This window comes from Lynx rufus, unplaced genomic scaffold (genome assembly GCF_022079265.1).
Source record: "Lynx rufus isolate CCGP_SWC_20201006 ecotype Redwood Valley unplaced genomic scaffold, mLynRuf1.p SCAF_3, whole genome shotgun sequence".
Classification (NCBI taxonomy): Eukaryota; Metazoa; Chordata; class Mammalia; order Carnivora; family Felidae; genus Lynx; species Lynx rufus.
In genome coordinates this window covers 26,984,468-27,005,348 of record NW_025814845.1, presented here as the reverse complement: position 1 = coordinate 27,005,348, position 20,881 = coordinate 26,984,468, and the positions used below count along the sequence as shown (strand labels likewise).

At 35.0% G+C, this 20,881-nt stretch overlaps 1 protein-coding gene across 4 annotated transcripts in view; it reads left to right on the top strand.

Moving 5' to 3' along the window:
- The window catches only part of ARAP2 (ArfGAP with RhoGAP domain, ankyrin repeat and PH domain 2), a 212,949-nt gene that overhangs the window by 120,231 nt on the left and 71,837 nt on the right, over window positions 1–20,881 (top strand). For all 4 annotated transcript variants that reach the window (XM_047092177.1, XM_047092176.1, XM_047092179.1 and 1 more), the window contains 3 exons: window positions 1,718–1,820; window positions 2,483–2,681; window positions 2,867–2,930. In XM_047092177.1, coding sequence (XP_046948133.1) covers window positions 1,718–1,820; window positions 2,483–2,681; window positions 2,867–2,930 — 366 coding nt within the window. The remainder of the gene's footprint in view (window positions 1–1,717; window positions 1,821–2,482; window positions 2,682–2,866; window positions 2,931–20,881) is intronic.

The window sequence follows — 20,881 nt, the reverse complement described above, 5'->3', positions numbered from 1 at the left end:
ATTTAGTGTATTATCATTCAAATAGGTGACAAAGGAAAATAGTGATGACTTATTCACATTAAAATAAAAAAACTAAATTTATTTAAGACCATATTCAAATGCCACATTCCTTGAAGATTTACTTTAGCTTTTAATGGTTTCAAAAACATAGCAATTAAAACAGTAAGCATTATTTATTTAATGTATTTGACTCAATGAATGGTTTAATAGATTTTTTTGTAAGGACTTTTAAAAACAAGCCATCTAAGATACTTAGTGTGAAATTTACATTTTTTGATGTAATTAGTGAAAAACTGTAAATACTAAAATCTGGCTAAGCTAGTTATATAGAAACATAGTATTTTAATATAAATTTTATGAGAATGGGAAGAGATTTGTAAAGCTTTGTTATTTACATAAAATTACACATAAGATAGTATCATCATGTGATGACCAGTATATACTAGTTGAGGTGACTATTGTTTTCTAGTAAATCTAATTAGATTTTTGTAAAGAAAACTGATTATTAGTTGATTTTGTTTTAACCTTGACATTGCTTCTTTCTAAATGAATAAATAACTTAGTGTGGCTTACTATGAAATATTAAATGCATTCTAGTATTCAGATACCTAAGTAGTAAATAAAACATAATTTAAAATATTATTACTTTATGTCAGCATATAATCATATTCAAAATGAAAACGGGCTTGATAGAATGTTCTTGGTACAAGCAGACATGCAGGAGAAACTATCTACAATGAGATAAGGTTAAAAAATAATTATTGCAGTCATATTCTGAGTGTCCTTGAACAGCATTTTCTAGAGTTTGAACTCTAATTTAGATGGGGAGGAGCTACATAATTTTGCATTTGAGGAAGAAAGCTGGCTGAAATGGTAAGGGAGAGATGGGAGGTAGATGACAATTACTGAGAGTTTACATAGAGAAAGAGAGCATTAAAAAGAAAAAAAAAAACGGGTTTGAGAGAATCTTATGATGGAACTAATGAGATTCACTGTCTCTCTTGGTGAAGAGCTGCTGTTAGGAAGAAATTAAACCCCAAGATTTTGAATTTGTTGATAAAATAGATGGCCTCGAAATTGAAACATGAGGAAAACACAACCGTTTGGGGGTAGAAAAAGAGGAAGAAGGAAGAGAACTTTGATATAGGGTATTTTGAAGTTTTCTTAGGTAACAGCCAACGATGTACCTAACATGTTCCAGGAAATAGTTGGAGTTATGGACGGATCCCAGGGAGAATTCAGGACCTGGGATGTTACTGTAATTTTAGCTACAGTAGGGAGATACAGTTTTGTGATAAGATGAGATGATGGGAGGAAAATTTGTTAAGACAAGAAGAGGACTAATTAGAGAACTGTTTGGACAATGTTTGCTTTAAATAGAATAACCCAAGATGGCCTGGTCTGAGAGGGAAGAGGAAACCAAAGAGAGCCAGAGCCCTTTGCCACATGGGTCAGAACTGATAAGTGTATATATAGGGCATTAACAAAGCCTTGCAGTAGGGTGATTAATTGGAAGACTATTCCTTTTGTCTGATCCAGTGTATTCCATTTATTTGAATGAATTAAAGTGTAAATCATTGGGAAAAGATGATATATTTCAAAGCATTATCCGATTTTCAAAGGGAATTTAATTAAAACCTTGACTTTTGTGTTGTTTCCATAAGAACCAAAAGTAAACAGTGATACAGTGATATCTTTTTATTCGTGTGTGCTATAGGCCCATCTTTACCTTTGAGATCTATTTACCCTCAGAACGTGCATTTTTATTTGGAGCAGAAACATCTCAAGCTCAAAGAAAATGGACAGAGGCAATAGCCAAGGTATTGCATATTTATCCTAAGTCCGGAAGATTCTTAATTTGGAGTTTCTGGTTGAGCTTCAGAGGTCCAGTAAAATTTTATACAAGATTCTGGGAAAAAATGACCATATTTCATTAATTTTTCAAAGGTTATGGTCAAAAGAGATTAAGAGCTTCCTTCCTAGAGCCTTAAGCAGAGAAAAAAATAATGTAGGACCTTGGAGAAATCATTCTTTGAATTAAGGCCATATTGTTATGATTAAGATCTTTTCACTATTATAAAGTCATTTCTGTGTATGTCTCTTTATAGGTAAATATGTTATTCATGGTATACACAAAGGGGAAAGGAACAGATCCAGCCAAAGATACAAATGGAGACAAACATTGTCGAAGGTTGACATTTTGAAAAATGCCACAAATCAGTATAGAGAATGTCTTCCTATTTCAGTTCTGTATATATCAAAAAAAAAGTGGTTTAAGATACTGCCATTTGAAAATGCATTATAGCTGTTCAGTTGTAAGACTGATAGAAAGTTTAAATAATTGTTTCGAAATTTGGATTACTTCTAAATTTTTAGGGTAGAAAAACTATTTTTGTTTTCCTACCTTCCCTCAAATCTGTCGGTAGGGAAGGGATTTCCTATTTTCACTGTCTTTATTACTTTTCTGTATTTGTTTTAACAGCATTTTGTTCCCTTTGTTGCTGAAAACTTAACAGAAGCTGACTATGATTTGATTGGTCAACTCTACTACAAAGACTGCCATACCCTGGATCAGTGGAGAAAAGGCTGGTTTTCTATGGACAAATCTAGTTTGCGTTTTTGCCTTCCAATGCAAGAAGTTCAGGAATATAGAATGCACTTAAGAAGACTGCAAGAGCTAAGTAAGATTTTTTTCCTCTCTCATCTTATATTTTGGATGCAATTCTTTATTGCATATGATAATAGTAGCATCATAAAATTATGCCTTACTTCCAAACATAACTAAGTACTATTAATAATTGTGTCTTTATGGGTACTTAGCGTCTTGTTCTAAATCATATATTCATGCTTTTCTCTCTCCCTACAGCAATCAGCACAGTGGTTCAAAATGGGGAAAAAATAGATGTCTTGCTCTTGGTAGAAAAAGGGAGGTAAGTGCATTTTTGCTTTTTACTCTTTATTACAGTTTTTCAGGATGTTTTGGTTATCTTCTTTGAAGGAGAACCCATTATTTTATAGCCTTTTGGAAGCTGTCTGAAGTATGTGTATGTCTGTGTGTGTGTGTGTGTGTGTGTGTGTGTGTGCGTGCGTGCTCATACATGCACTCTTGAGTAGAAAGAATATACTAATAAAGCTTGCGTATTTTTGTATTATGACAAAATAAGTATGATCAATCATTTTAGTTTTTTATAGACTTAGATTCTTTTGGGACATTCACATTTAAATATTGGGAAGCATCTTGGAAGTTGTAAATATGTTTTCAGTATAGGTATATGATGAATATGTATAATATCCTGAATTATCTATGCATGTGAGTCATGCACAAATAAAACTCGATTTCTTGAATGTATTCACTTCAACAATAAATACTAAGCACCTACTGTGTATCAGGTACTGTTCTAAGTACTGGGGTTACAGTGCTGAGTAAAATGATTTTTATGCCCTCACGGAGCATGTATACTAGTGGTAGGAACAGAATGTGAGCAGACAAAAAAATAATTACATAGTAGCACGTGCATCAATTTTAAACGCTTGAAGAAAAATAAGGTAAGGAGAGAGCCTGACAGGACAGTATTCTGTTTTAGATAAGGTGGTGAGAGATGTGCATGAAGCAAAGAAGCAGACCATTCAGCAGCCAGAAGAGAGTGTTCCCGGGATGTTTTGAAGAGCCTACATGTCTTAGCATGTTCATGGTCTGCAAGCAAGCTGCTGTTGGCTGGGAGATTTGAATGAATGAGATGGTAGAAAGAAAGTATTTCAAAAGAGAAAAAGAGTTACTTCAGAGATCTCCCTGGGCTGGATCATAGAGGGCCTCACAGGTCATAATATGTGTAAAAATTTGAATTTCATTCTGAGCATGATGGGAAGCTGCTCATTTGGAGAGCCGGGATGTAGAATGATCTGATACAGATGTTTAAAGGTCTTCTCTGACTCCGGGGGAACAAGCTTCTAGGGGACAAAAGTAGAAGTGATTATCCATTTAGGTGCTGCTACAGAGGCCAGACAAGAGATGACTGACATAATAAGACAGTGTTGAGGAGTGGTTGGAGCCATTGGGAAGGTAGAGGACAGAGGGTTTGTTCATGGATCAGGTGAGTGGGGTCAAGGATGACCCCAAGTTTTTGGCCTGAGCAAGTACCTGAATGATGATGATGTTTTTTTCAGATAACAGATATAGGAGATTAGAGTTAGGATATTAATGTCAGTTTAGGGTAGTAGGTTGACAATTTGGTTTTGAAAATGGTGACATTGACTTTAATAGCAAAGTGGGGCTGGTGAGTGGGCATGTGGATATATAAGTCTGGAATTAAGCGTAGAGGTTGCAGCTAGAGGTAGAAGTTTGAGAGTCATTGGCCAAGGAATTGGATGGATTCACCTAGACAAAGAGTAGAGACAGAGGAGAGATTTGAGGATGAAGCCCCAGGGACTCCAATAATTAGAGGGTAGGAAGAGGAGGATGATCCAGAAAAAGAGCCTAGGAAGGAACAGGTAGGGTCATATCACAATTAGGTATAGTCTCTTGAACAAACTTTTTTTTTTTTTTTTTCTAACCATTTGCTCTAAAATCCCTTAGTTATACTGGGGCATCTGGGTGACTCAGTCGGGTAAGCTTCTGACTTCTGCTCAGGTCACGATCTCACGGTTTGTGAGTTCGAGCCCCACGTCAGGCTGTGTGCTGACAGCTCAGAGCCTGGAGCCTGCTTTACATTCTGTGTCTCCCTCTCTCTCTTTGCTCCTCTCCTCCCCCACTTGTGTTCCATCTCTGTCTCTCTGTCTCTCTCTCTCTCTCTCAGAAATGAATAAATATTAAAAAAAATTAAAATCCCTAATTACACTGATGCGGTATTTTTAGCTCTACCAGAGTACAAGATAATTTGCAGAAACATCCATAATGTAAAAATATAGCTGAATTAGCCTTCCCTCCGGTTATTTTCTTTGTTGGTGACATGAATAATGACTTTCAACAGTTGTCTGAACCTGTCTTCAGTTTCATGTGAGGACATTAACAGCTTTAGACAACAAGCATATTGCTGATTAGATATTAATGTCATAAGGTGTTTTTTTAGTTTATAGGCACAATTAGTATTTTGTGTTTTTAGTTGTTTCTTTCTGGTATTATAAGTGTTCATGATACTTAAGATTCTGATTTTTGGTACCAGATGATGGTTTTGCTATATTAACAGAGTACTGTTAACTATATATTCACCAATAATAATGAGGTAGTATTATGTATATGTGGTATGATATCATTGAAGCATTGGCATAATGCAGTTTTTACAATCATCTATTCATATTTATGGAATGCCAACTGCCTCTTACCTTTGTGGCAAAGGAAAAAAGTGGTCAGCAATACAGATTTGGAGTCTGAACTTCCAGAACTTATGTTTTTAAACAAATAAACAGCAACTTATAGTTGAATTTATTGTATTTATCATTTACATTATTAGGTTACTAAAGCCAAGGTTCTTTTTTTTTTTTTTTTACCATTTTCAGGCTAAGGGGGATTTGATCAGACACAGAGGTTTTAATTAAAATGTTGCAAACATGGATTAAAATGTAGCAAAAAGGTTTTAGACTTGTTCAATTTGATGAATTTTTATTTAGTGCTTATTACATGCAGTGCATTCCCTTATGAATACAAAATAGGGGAGCCAGAAGACTGAACGTTTTGTTATTTTGTAACATCTTGACCTTTCCACTGGACTCCATGAATCAGGAGGCGAACTCAGATACACTCTGAGTTCCTAGAATAGTTGAAAACTAATGGAATTGCAAAATAATGGTCAAAGCTGCTTAATTGTGTTTCTGATAATGATTTCAAAATTTTTATCTACGTGAGTTATTAACAAAGTACATTGCAAGCATTTTTACTAAAGTGGAGAACAAAGAGTATGACAAGAGTAGGAGAAATACAGGGACAAATCTGTAACCAACTTATTTTCCTTAAGTCTCTTTGAACAACTGCCATACAAAATGTACCATTTGGAAACAACTATATTTATCACATGCTTACATCCTGCTTTTTCTTGCTTTTCCTGTTTTCTCTAAATCAATAATATTCTGACAAGAACCAGAACACAATGATGAGAATGTATAGAACTCACTGTGTAACAGGCACTATTTTAAGCACTTGTAACAGCCTTACAGTGCCTATATGATATTGAGGAGAATAATCTCTGAGTTCAAAAATAAAGCTGCCAGTTATTTCACCAGCAAAAATGGATTTATTTAGGAATAAAGAATTGCAAGTAGGGACAAGTGAGCTACAGTGAAAGCATTGGGAAGTCCAGAGAAAAAAAGAAAAGGAGTAATCTTTTATAGAGGCAAATGGGGACTTGGGGGGCTTTTATAAACAAAAAGCCCTTTAGACTAAACTGGTAGTTTATAGTGACTTTTCATTGGCTGAGGTTTGATGGTCTCTCGTTGGCTGGGCAGTTGCTGTGGAGGAGAAAACCTTTCTTCCTCCTGCTGGAGTAGTAAAGATTGAAGTAGAATGGACTCGCAAGATTCCTTTCCTGTTGGGTCTGACTAGTGTCTGTAAATGAGAGTTCTCCTTTTTTCCTTCCTGACTCCATTCTAAACAGGGTTTTCTTTTATTTTCACAAATCCATTTTGAAATCGAGTTGAGGTCAGTTTGTAGCTTAACAACGTAAAGATTTTTTGTTTTGTTTTGTTTTGTTTTGTTTTGTTTTGTTTTGTTTTTAAAACAAGTATTGTTTAATTTACCACACCAAATTGTTCTCAAGAATTAAGTCAACAAATGTAACAAGAGCCTGGATAAACAATATAAGTTACCAGAATTTAAAATTTCAGCATTTCATTAGAAAAATTAAATTACTTTGTTAGAAAATATTTTGTTAAGGGGCGCCTGGGTGGCTCAGTCCGTTGTGTGTCCGACTTCGGCTCAGGTCATGATCTTGCGGTCTGTGAGTTCGAGCCCCGCATCAGGCTCTGCGCCGACAGCCTAGAGCCTGGAGCCTGCTTCGGATTCTGTCTCCCTCACTCTCTGCCCCTCCCCCACTCATGCTCTGTCTCTCTCAGTCAAAAATAAATAAAACATTAAAAAAAAATATTTTGTTAGGAAAATATGTGTGTGTAGGTGTGTGTGTGTGTGTGTGTGTGTGTGTGTGTGTGTGTGTGTGTATAGCTCCATGTAATTCTTACCTAATTAGAGAGCTGCAAGAAGGGAGGTCAAAAGTTTGAGTCGTGAAGAATCAGCCTGGGTAGAGTACCTGGGTGGATCAGTGGGTTAAGCATCTGACTCTTGATGTCTCACATCATGATCTTATGGTTTGTGGGATTGAGCCCCATGTTGGGCTCTGTGTTGATAGCTTAGAGCCTGCTTGGGATTCTCCCTTTCCCCCTTTCTGTCCCTCTCCCATGCACATTTGCATGTGCACACGCTCTCTCTCTGTTTCTCTCTCTCAAAAAAAATAAATAAGCAAACTTAAAAAAAAAAAAAAAGAATCAGCCTGGGAGATTGTGAGTGCACTAGATTAAGAACTCTGACAGAACATGGAGAATGCAGATGCACCAGGCCGTGCACCTTGTGTAGGGCAAAGTAGGCTGTCATATTTATATATCTGTTTATTTATATGTACATGTACACATATGTGTATGTATATATGTGTGCGTATTTACCTTTGTATATGTTGTGTAAATAAAATTGACTTCAAATAGGGAATAATGGCAAAAGAGCAGGTTTGAGAGGGAGCTTGGGAAATAATGAGTTTGATTTTAGACGTGTTGAACATGAGTTGCCTATAAACATTCTAAGGACAAAGTGCTAGGAGGAAGTTGTATTTATGGATCTGATATTCATATACAGGTTAATGGAGAAAATAGATTTTTGAAGTTACCTATATATAGAAGGAAGAAGAGGAAGTCACTTAGTTAGAGTCTATAGAGTGAGTCTTTAGAGAAGTAGTGTGTTAGAGCCATGATGAATGCACATGATTTTAGTGGCTGGTTGATTGTCAGGGTGGAGTAGCTGCCTTGGGATTTTAATCTAGTTTATCCAGAGGGTGAGGCAAGAAACCAAGAGAGGTGTCATAAAACCCAGGAAGAGACAGTATTTCAAAAAGGCAGAAATAGTCAAAACTGTTAGGTGTTGCCTGAGGAGGGCAGATACTTCACTGGATAATTGATGTGGAGTCCATCTGGTGACTTTGAAGAGAGCAAAAGTGATAAAGCAGAAACTGGATTAGGTTAACTTTGGGAATTGAGTAACTTGGAACAGCTGGTGAGGAGTTTGGTGAGGATGTCTGGAGGTTAATAGGATTATCGAGGTAGAAGGGATTTGTCTCAGAAAGGGAATATGTGTGCAGTTTGTTTTTTAGATGGTTTGAACTTGTGCAAGTTTAAATTCTGATGGGAAAGAGATGCAAAAATGGAGATATTGAAGATATAAGAGAAAGGACAAGAAGAAAGCAAGGTCCCTTGATTGTAACAGGAAGAAAAGAGAAACTGATGGATGGTTTTGGATGCCAGTAACTTTCTAGATCTTTTGGGTAGAATGTTGAGAAAGGTATCCATCTGATGGTTTTCATTGCTTTTTGACCTGGTAGATAAGGATGACTCCTGAGCTTTTGGCCTGGGTGGCTTTAGGAATGGTTGTATCATTTACCAAGATAGAGAATATGTGCTCCTCTCCCAGTATTCAAACAGGGCTAGTTAATTATAGATGTGATTGCTTAAGAGCTGTTTTAATACCATGTCAAAAGAAGGGGATTTCATTGCACTGCCCTCTTTTTCATCTCTTTTTTGATCTATTAGTCTGTTGGGAAATAATGACTGTAAGCTAAAGTAGATTGTTAAACTTGTCAATGACAGATAAAATTGTGGCTTTAGGAAGTAAAACAACTCTCAATTATTCATATTGATGGCATATAGAGATAGGGTGAATAATTGAAAGAGAGAGAAACCAACTCTAAGTTTAACTTTTTGTTTTGTTTTGCTAGTAATATCTTGCAAGTCGTAAATAAATTTAATAAATAAATTTCACATCTTTCCCCTATCCTTGTCTACCTTTGATTAAAGTGCCAAAATATATTAATATTTCTTAAAGAGAGGAGGAGAAAGCCCCCTGAATTGGAAAAGTTCATAAATTGATAATCATCTACTGAATATAATCAATATTTAGATATATATTTTAATCTTCACGGTGACTTTATGTACATAGCGTGATTGTCTTTATACAGAAAAATATTGCAATAATAATTTGCACACACACAGCATTTTTGCTCTAAAAATCTCTAAACAGAAGGTGTTCCAGATGGTGTCACTTTAATGTGTATTCTTTGTATACTTTAAAAATTGTTATTTTGGAAAATAAAGCTTTCTTGATTACACTTAAGGGTTTCTGGCCTGCTATTTGGTGATATTATGGGGACTTAGACTCTGCTTTTCTTTTATGCCTTAGTCAGAATTTCTTTTTGTGAAAAAAAATTATGTTTTTGAATGTCTATTGCTAGTGAGTGTTCTGGACCATGAGGTCAGAAGGCATTTTCCTGGACAGTAGGTTATATATCCACTTTAACTGGAATGTTCAAAACATCCTTTTCTTAAAATGTGAAAACTGTTTCTGCACATTAGCCTGCACTTTTGCGTATGTTTTTCTGATGAATAAGCCATTCTGTTGACGATTTTCACTTTATATAGCTACATGCCCATTTGTCAAAGACACCTATTATTAAGCTTTTACTGAAAGGTTGTTGGTTATAATGAATACCTTATGAATAACTCAGATATGTTATCAGAAACAAAAGGCTGACATGTTTCTTTGTTTTTGGTTTAGTTTTTTTGTTTAGATTTCTTGGTTGACCTATAGTAAAGCATAATGCACTTGATGGCTCCCAAGCCTGACTGCATTCGGTTTTTAATGCAAATTCCTGACATAAAGAAGGTAACCCTGGAGAATAAACACTTCATCAATACATTCCACAATTATGGAACAGATTACTTTTCTCATTTTCAGAGATTAACAATCTGAGTTTTAGATTCTTATTTCATATCAATTTATTACATATGATGTTTTTTTCCCTCCTTGAATTGTATTTTGCAGCAGCTGATGTGTTAGCAATACTCTGGAGGGTGAATTATCTTAAAGTGGTTTCTAAATTGTGCATGTAATTGCAAATTAAATAGTAGCCGATTGCCCACAATATCAGCTTGACTGCTTTTGTAACTTACTGAGGATTTAATTCCTACAGATAGTTTAATCTGAATGTTGCCAAGACAAACAAGAGATTCTATTCCCTCACCACCCCCACAGGTTTTGCAAAAAGAAAGAAACTATTCAAATTTGTATTATAAAGTTATTTTTTTAAATAGAATTACAATAAAGGGAATGCATGACTATTTAACACAAGCTAGATTTTAAAGTATATATTATTTGCTTCAAAAGTTTCTTTTACTCAGTTTAAAGCACCTTCCATATACTAGATAAGGTTAATGAACAAGTAAATGTGGTAATATCTGAAAAGGTACCAAAGAATGAGAAGATTGCTGCTCAAGAAATGTGGGCATGGCAATAATTTTTTTTTTTTTTTTATTTATTTTTGGGACAGAGAGAGACAGAGCATGAACGGGGGAGGGGCAGAGAGAGAGGGAGACACAGAATCGGAAACAGGCTCCAGGCTCTGAGCCATCAGCCCAGAGCCCGACGCGGGGCTCGAACTCACGGACCGCGAGATCGTGACCTGGCTGAAGTCGGACGCTTAACCGACTGCGCCACCCAGGCGCCCCTAATTTTTTTTTTTTTTAAGAGAAGTATATTTAACTAGATTTAGACTACTATGTAGGACTTCAGTAGGAAAAAATGAGGGGGCTAAGACACTAAGGTATTCTAAGTGGTGGAAACAGTAAGTTCAGAGGAATATGGCTAGGGAAGAATTTCAGTGCAAGTGGGCCTTGACCTTGAGTTCCTGAGGAGGAAATGTGAACCAATAAACTCAGAAAGATAGATTGATACCATCTTAGTATTATCAGCTAAATGTGATTAATAACTTGGCTTGTTCTGGAAAGGATTGCATGTTCTTTACAAGGATACAGAAGATGTATTTTTTTTTAAGATACTTTAAAACTTAAAAAAATACTATTGTTAAAAGTGTGAATTTTGATTTATTCTGCAGCCAGTGGAACACCATTAAAAGTTTTAAGCAGACTTGAAACAAGGCTGTTTCTCCCATCCCTTTAGGTGATGCCTTATAGTGTACAGAGATGAGATTGAAAAACTGGAGCTTTTGCTTTTCCTGGGGAATTAGATGCTTTGACACATTTTACTGAACTGTTGGCTTCAAAAGAAACAAGATATTTAGAATAATGTTTCTTCCTGCATTATTTTTGTGACAGTCTCTTTATCTGCAGATTTTCTTAGCAATTGTTTGCTTGCTTCTCACTAAACTTCTGTCCTTAATGCAGCAAACTCCTATTTGAAGGTTGGGGGAAAAATATTGTATCTCCACAAATTAAAATGAGAGAGATTTATGGACGCAATGACTAAATAAAATTGCCAGACTCCCCTTTCTGTCTACGAGGAAATATGGAATGGAACATGCTCTCCCATTTCAAACAACCAGAAAACTGGGTGACATATATGAAACTATTTTCAAATGTTGGGACAATAAGCATTCCGGGATTGTGATTATGGAGAGAAGGGAAACAAACAAAGTAAGATTTAAGGTCACCTTGTCTTTTTTTTTTTTTTTTTTTTTTTAACCTGTAGGCACTTTTCAGTCTATTCACTCTGCCCAGGAATGGGCAGACCAAAACAGAATGTGGTGTTTTTGCTACATTAGAAAGGTAGAGAGGGAGGGGAGTTTAGGAAATCTGTAGTAGCTAAAATTTTCCAGAGATAGTATCAGAACAGAGGAACATATGAAAAAAAAAAAAAAGTTTTGGAAATCCTCATAGAAGTTTCCTTCCACGTTTGGCTCAGTACTAATCTGGGTATTTGTACGGTGAGGTTCCCAGAGGCTAGGCAGAAACCGCTCCTATGGTACTATGAATTGAACAACTCCCAGAACTTAGACCACAGTGGAGTATGTTCACATTCTGTCCAGCTAGGTTAGACCTCATTAAACACACATGGCATTGGCAAAGACCTCAAAAAGGTAACACCATAGAATTAAGGTTAATAGGTTAAAGTTAGATTTATTTTTTACCTTATTACTAAGATTAAAAATAGATCTGCAAAGCATCAGGTTCTCCACAAGTAATTTAGTCGCCAGGGGTCAAACAGGCAAATGATACCAAAATAAACATCAACATTCTGTAAAAGAAGACTACAGTCCTGATACTCAGCACTCATAATGTCTAGTGTATGATTAAAATTGCTTGTGTTGCCAAAAAGCTGCAAATCAATTGATAGGAACAGACCCAGAAGTGAGAAAGATAATGGAATTAGCAAAGACTGTAGATAGTGATTATTAAATATTATAAATATATTCAGAGATGCAAAGGAAAACAAACATAATGAAGAAAAATGGGTAATTAAAAAAGAAGCAAATGGATTATCCTTCTAAAGCTGAAGGATATGCTATCTGAAAAGAAAATTTCACTGGATCAGCTTAATGCACGAGTAGGTTCTACGTAAAAAAAAGATTGATGACCTTGAAAGCATGACAGTAGAAACTATCAAAACTTAAGCACAGAGAGGAAAAAGACTAAATAAAATCAACAGAATCTCCATGACCAGTGGGGCAATATCAAGCAGTCTCATGTAAATGTACTTAGAATCCCAACACTAGAGAAGGGAAAGAAATTAAAAAATCTTTGTAGAATTATGGGCAAATATATGAATTTGATAAAAACTATGAGCCATATATGTCCTACGACCAGCATACCTCAAGCATGATAGAGACGATCCAACCACATCAAGAGATACAACATAATTAAATTTCTGAAAACCATTGTCAGGAAAAAAAATCAAGTGCTGAGAGGTCGAGAGGCTTCAAAAGAAAGTATAGGTGACAAAAATGAGGGTGTCTCATCAGAAACAGTGCAAGCCAGAAGACAATATATCGAAATATTTTCAAGTGTTTGGGGAAAAACAAAACAGCATTAAAAAAAACCTGACAAAATTAGCAAACCAGCAGCTGTTAACCTAAATACTAAATTTAGCAAAAAAATATCTTTCAGAAATGACAACTATATAGTTTTTTGTTGTTGTTTGTTTTGTTTTTAAAGAGAGAGAATGTGAGTAAGGGAAGGGGGAGAGGGAGAGAGAGAATACTAAGCAGGTTCAATGCCCAGCATGGAACCCAACATGGGGCTGGATCCCAGGATTGTGAGATCATGACCTGAGCTGAAATGGAGAGTTGGATGCTTAGCCACCTGGGCGCCCTAAAATAAACTAGTTTTGACCAAACAAAATGCTGATGTATTCTACAAGACTTAACTATTTTTATTAGAGTGTATATGTGTAAGATACCCTATTGTTCAGTCATATCTGTGTGGCACGTTTGCCTTTTAGTTGTGTTTAAAATTATTTATGTAAATGAATTTATTTTTTATACAGTTAAGTTTATTGATTTTATTTGTGAAGACAGTCTGGTTTTTAGCAGTAGACCAGGCTCATATGTGATAGTCTACACTTTGTGGCTTTTGTATTGCGGTTTTGAGAAAATTGTTTTTATAAGTCCTGGGGCTTGGTTTATAGGTCTTACTGAACTGTCTTGATTCATTATAGGATATAGGAATGTTTCTTTATATGACCTTGAAATGCCCTTTAAAATTTATGTTTGAGGAATGGACAGTTAGAACTCTATTATAGAGTTCTTCAAAGTAACTTTTCAGATTTTCAAGATGTAAATGAAATATTCCTCTGGGATCCTAGAAATGTAAAAACATTGTTTGATATTAGTTGGGATTACAGAGTCGGCCGGGATTTGTGTTGAAAATGTCTTTTGATGCTTCATTCCATGTACACAGAGTTTAGCTAAGCATCACAGAGAAAAGTTGTTGAACTGATGCTATTAAATGTCACACATCTACTTCACGAGATGCTGTATTTTAGGATTCAGTCTTTGACAAGTTGACTTGGGAGCTAACTTGTCATTACTTGTTCTACCCCTCACTAGTTCACAAGGAGACAGCTAAACTTGTCATCATGGGATTTCTTCTGACTAGAAAGAAAATTTAAAGTTTGAAATGTGCACAGTTGATGGCAGAATTACACTGGTATTGAAGGAGGGTTGTTGCATTTTGGATTTCTTTCCTTGATTGCTGCAATAACTCACCCACAGCACTTGTTTGTTTATAAGCAAACAGTACCAAATATTTTGTAAATATTTTGAGTTTGATTATCAGTAAAAAAAAAAAAGTTAAATATGAATCAACGAAAGTTTAAAGTTCTCTCTTTACCTAAACTCTTTTTAATTTTTTTTAACATTTATTCATTTTTTTCCTTTTTTTTTTTTTTAATATTTTTTTTTCAACGTTTATTTATTTTTGGGGGGACAGAGAGAGACAGAGCATGAACGGGGGAGGGGCAGAGAGAGAGGGAGACACAGAATCGGAAACAGGCTCCAGGCTCCGAGCCATCAGCCCAGAGCCCGACGCGGGGCTCGAACTCCCGGACCGCGAGATCGTGACCTGAGCTGAAGTCGGACGTTTAACTGACTGCGCCACCCAGGCGCCCCAACATTTATTCATTTTTGAAAGTGAGAGAGACAGAGCATGAGTGGGGGAGGGGCAGAGAGAGAGGGAGACACAGAATCCAAAGCAGGCTCCAGGCTCTGGGCTGTCAGCACAGGGCCCGACACAGGGCTCAAACTCATGGACCTCGAGATCATGACCTGAGCCAAAGTTGGACGCTCAACCAAATGAGTTACCCAGGTGCCCTGACCTAAACTCTTGAAGTTAGCAAATCATAATTTCAATTGTCTACATAATGTATTGGCTTGATATTTCTCAGGGAATTTACCCAATTTATATAGTTTCAGTTAGACAAATACACCCAGCAATAGAATACTATTGAGCTAAAGATGATGTAAGGTAAACGAAAAGGCTAAATAAAGCATGTCAGCAATATAACAGCAAGTGTCTGGTTTCTTCAAAAAGAAAATTATAGAAATAGGAGGTCGTGGCTGCTGTGGTGCTGTGGAACATAGAAACAATAGACATAGATGTCAGGGAAGAAATAGTAGTTATAGCAAGTTCAGAAGATGTGAGAAGTGTGTATAAGGTACTGGTAACTTTATCTTCTTAGAGAAACGTTTATAGAAAAGAAACTAGAGGAAAGAAAGGACTTTTATTTGCTTTTTAAATTAGGACCAGTGAATTATCAGGAATGTAAAAGATGACCTCCGACCCCCAATAAAAGAAAAGAATAACCTAGTGTTTATGCACCTCATTTCTTTCTCTTTAGGTTGAGTCCAAAGGAGCCCCATCAGAGTTTGAAATCGAGATTAAATAGTTTTGCTCTGGTATAAATATACTTTTAAATACATCAGTGATTACTTTTAACTTGTGTTTCAATTCAAATTTTATATCTAGCAATAGGATTTTAAAACTATTATGTACCACTAAATGCTGTGCACTATGCTAATGACCAGAAATCCAAAATGCTTTCTTCCTTGCTTGCCTGTGCAAAGTTTGGATTCTAACAGCAAAAACATTTACACACAGAACAGATAGTATAATAGAGGGCAAATCAGCTATTCAGAATTAGGAAGGGACACATGTACTAAGTATTGGGACATTAAGCATAGAGTGTCAGGGAGGGTTTCCTGGAGTACAGTTCAGGGAGGATGGGAGTAGCCAGCCAAGAGCAGGAAATATTTATTGTAATAAGATATGAATTTTTAAAGTGTGTCTTTTAGTGTAGGAGAATGGAAGAGTTGGAGGGGAAAATATGGGCCAGATATGAAGACCCCTTAGTCATGAAAATTCCAGAGCTGTAGAAGGGAAATGATGAGGAAATGATGCCATTAGCTTTGCATTTGTCAATTTATTTTAGATTTTTTAATTGAAGTGTAAATGATAGGTAATGTTAGTTTCAGGTATACACATAGTAATTCAAATTTTTATATATTGTGAAGTGATCACCACCTTCAGTCTACCATTTGTCACCTTCTAAGATTATTACATATCAGTATAGTCCCTGTGCTGTACATGGTATCCCCATGTCTTATTTACTTTAACTGAAAGTTCATACCTCTTACTTGTACTTAGTTTGTACCCTTCCACTGTTTTGCCCATCCCTTCACCCTTCTCTCTGGCAACCACTAGATTATGCATTGTATCATTATATCTAGGAGTCAGTTTCTGTTTTGTTTTGTTTCTTAGATCCCCCATATAAGTGAAATCATACGATATTTGTCTTTCTCTGACATGTTTCACTTAGCACAATACCATCTAGATCCACTCATGTTGTCACAAATTCTTTCTTATGGCTGAGTAATGTTTCATTGCATATATATACACTGCTTCTTTATCCATTCATCTGTTGATGGACACTTGGGTTGCTTCCATAACTTGGCTCTTCTAAACAATGCTGCAGTGAACATAGAAATGCGTATGTCTGTTTGAATTAGTGTTTTCTTTCTTTGTTTTTTTTTTTTTTTTTTTTTTTTTTTTTTTTTTGTCTTTCAGATAAATGCCCAGAAGTGAAATTGCTGGATTGTGTGGCATTTCTGTTTTTTATTTGTTGAGGAATCTCCATACTGTTTTCCATAGTGGCTGCACTGTTTTACATTCCTATCAGATGTACATGAGTGTTCCTTTTTTTTTGTATCCTCATCAGCACTTGCTATTTCTTCTCTTTCTTTGATACTTTCCATTCTGACACACGTGAGGTGGTATCTCATTGTGGTTTTGATTTGCATTTCCCTGATGATGAGTGATGTTGAACATCTTTTCATGTGTCTGTTGGCTATCTGACTAATTTCTTTGTAGAAATGTCTACTCGTGGGGCGCCTGGGTGGCTTAGTCGGTTGAGTGTCCGACTTCGGCTCAGGTCGTGATCTCGTGCTTTGTGGGTTCGAGCCCCACGTCGGGCTCTGTGCTGACAGCTCAGAGCCTGGAGCCTGCTTCAGATTCTGTGTCTCCTCTCTCTGCCCCTCCCATGCTCATGCTTTGTCTCTCTCTGTGTCTCAATAATAAACGTTAATTTTTTTTTTTTTTTAAAGAAATGTCTATTCAGGTCCTATGCCAGGTTTTTAATTGGATTGTTTGCATTTTTTTTTCCACCACTTGAGTTGTGTGGATATTAACCCCTGTTGGTTATATAATTTGCAGGTTATCTTCATTTTCTTGATGGTTTCCTTTGCTGTACAAAAACTTTTTAGTTTGAAGTATTCCTGTTTATTTTTGCTTTTGTTGCATCTTGCCTGAGGAGACAGATCCAAAGATATACTACTATGACCATTATCCAAAAGCTTACTTTTTTTCTTTTTGGTATTTTCTGCTTTCTGGTCTTAGATTTAATCCTTTAATCTATTTTGAGCTTTTTTTGTGTTTTGTTTGTAGTGTAAGAAAGTGATCCAGTGTCATTCTTCTGCATATAGTTTTCCCAATACCATTTATCAAAGAGCTCTGTTGCATGTTTTTGCCTTCTTTATTGAAGATTAATTAATTATATAAACATGGGTTTATTTCTGGACTCTCTATTCTGTTTCATTGATCCGTGTGTATTTTTAATGCCTGTATCTTACTATTTTGATTACTGTAGCTTTAGAATAGTTAGAATGTAAGGAGTGTGATACTTCTAGTTTTGTTCTTCTCAAGATTGCTTTTGCTATTCAAGGTCTTTTGGGGCCCATATAAATTTTAGGGTTATTTTTTCTAAATCTGTGAAAAATGCTTGTTGGTATTATGATAAGGATTGCATTAAATCTGTAGATTGATTTGTATAGTATGAACATTTTAATAGTATTCTTTCAATCTTTGAGCATGGTATCTATTTCCATTTATTCATTTCATATTTGGTTTCTTTCATCAGTGTCTTAGAGTTTTAAAAATACAGGTCTTTCACTTGCTTAAATTTATTCTTAGGTATTTTATTATTTTTGATGCAATTGTAAATGGTATTGTTTTCTTCATTTCTTTTTCTCATGGTTCATTATTAGTGTATAGAAATGCACAGATTTCTGTATATAAATTCCAGATCTCTCAATTTTACTAATTTATTCTATTTTTTTTTTTTTTGGTGGAGTCTTTAGGGTTTTCTGTCCATAGAATCATGTCATCTATAAATGGTGACAGTTTTACTTCTTTCTTTGATTTAGATGCTTTTTCTTTCTTTTTCTCATCTGATTGCTATGGCAATGGCTTCTAATACTATTTTGAATAAAAGTGGTGACAGAATTCTTGTTCCTTATATTAGAGGAAAAGGTTTTATCTTTTCACCATTGAGTATGATGCTAGCTTGGGTTTGTTAAATATAGCCTTTATATTGAGGTATTTATCTTTAATGCATGTTGAATTTTGTCAATTGCTTTTTTCTGCATTTATAGAGATGATTGTTATTTTTTGCATTCTTCCATTTGTTAATGTGTGTCACATTGATTGATTTGCAGATATCAAACTGTCCTTGCATACCTGGAATAAATCCTATTTGATCATGGTGAATGATCCTTTTAATTATATTTAAATTCAGTTTTATAATATTTTGTTGAGGATTTTTGCATCAGTGTTCATCATCAAAGTTGATAACGATATTCTGGCCTTGTGGAATGAATTGGAAGTATTCCTCTTAATTTTTGTTTTCTTTTTTGGAATAATTTGCAAAGGATATGTATAAACTCTTTTTTTTTTAAATGTTTGGTAGAATTCACCTGTGAAACCATTTGGTCTTGGACTTTTGTTTGTTGGGAGTTTTTTTGATTACTGAGGTTAAGTTTTGTTACTACTAATGGGTCTGTTCAAATTTTCTGTTTCTTCTTTAGTCTTGGAGATTGTACATTTCTGGGAATTTATCTTTTTTTCTAGGTTTTCCAATTTGTTGGCATATCATTTTGCGTAGTAGTCTCTTATAAACCTTTGTATTTCTATGTTATCTGTTGTAACTTCTCTTTCATTTCTGATTGTATTTATTTGAGTCCTCCTGCTTTTTTTTTCTTGATGAGTCTGGCTAAAGGTTTATTAATGTTTATCTTTTCAAAGAACTGACTCTTAGTTTTATTGATTTTTTTTGTCTTTTTAGTTTTTATATCATTTATTTCCATTCTGATCTTTATCATTTCCTTCTTTTTACTAATATTGGGCTTTGTTTATTCTCATGTTTCTAGTTCCTTTAGGTGTAAAGTTAGATTGCTTACTTGAGATTTTTTTCTTATTTCTTGAGGTAGGCCTGTATTGCTAGAAACTACCCTCTTATAACTGCTTTTGGTGCAGGTTACAGATTTTTTACTGTTGTGTTTATATTTTTATTTGTCTCCATGTATTTTTTTTAGTTTCCTCTTTGATTTCATCATTAACTCTGGTTGTTTAGTAGCATGTTGTTTAGCCTCTGTGTGTTGTTTAGCCACTTCTCATGTTGTAATTGACTTCTAGTTTTATACCACTGTGGTTGGAAAAGATGTCTGAAATGATTTGTCTTCTTAAATTTATTGAGACTTGTTTTATAGCCTAACATGTGATCTGTTCGAAGAATGTCCCATGTGCACTTGAAAAGAATATTTATTCTGTTTTTGAGTGGAATGTCCTGTATATATTTATTTTTTTATTTATATTTTAATTAATATACAGTTCAGTATTGATTTCAGAAGTAGAATTCAGTGATTCAGCGCTTCCATACAATAGCCAGTGCTCATCACAAGTACCCTTCTTAATCCTCATGTGTATATCTGTTAGGTACATCTTCTGTAATATGTTGTGTAAGGCCTATGTATCTTATTGATCTTACGTCTGGATGATATATCCATTGATGTATGTGGGAGTGTTAAAGTCCCTTACTATTATTTATAACTGTCAATGTATTACTGTCAATTTATTACTGTCAGTTTCTCCTTTATGTCTTAATATTTGCTTTTTACACTTAGATGTCCATATGTGGGTGCACGGATCTTTAAAAGTGTTACATCCTTTTGTTGAATTGATACTATTATCATTATGTAATGTTTTTTCTCTATCCCCTATTACATTTTTTGTTTGTTTTAAGGTCTGTTTTGTCTAATGTAAGTATTGCTACTCCAGCTTTCTTTTTATTTCCATTTGCATGGAATGTCTTTTTCCATCCCTTCACTTTGTGTGTCTTTAGATCTGAAGTGAGTCTCTTATAGGCAACGTATCTATAGGTCTTTTTAATAATCCACTAACTGTCCCTCTTTGTCTTTTGATGGGAATATTTAGTTCTTTTACATTTGAAGTAATTATTGATAGATATGTACCTAATGCCATTTTGTTGATTGTTTCCTGGGTTTTTTGTTGTTTTGTGGGTTTTTGTAGTTTTTCTGTGTTCCTTCTTCTTTTGCTCTCTTCCCTTATGATGAGATGACATTCCTTAGTGTTCGGTTTGTATTCCTTTTTCCTTAATTTTTGTACATCTGTTACAGATATTTAGTTTGTGGTTTCCTTGAGGTTCATATAGAATATCTTTAGTGTATAATAGTTTGTTTTAAGTTAATAGTCATTTAAGTTCAAGGATGTTCTAAAAGCACTGCATTTTAACTGCCCCCTCCTGATACATTTTATGTTTTTGACATCACATTTTGCACGTAAAATGTGCAAATTACATTTGCACGTAATTATTTTGTGTATCCTTTGACTAAGTGTGTAGTCCTAGATAATTTTACTACTTTTGTCCTTTAACCTACATTCAACAACCTACATAGATACGTTCTAGCTATGTAGGTTGTTGATCTACTTTATTCTATGTTTACCATTACCATTGATGTTTTTTTTTCTTTCATAGTGTTTAGTATCTAGTTATGGCCTT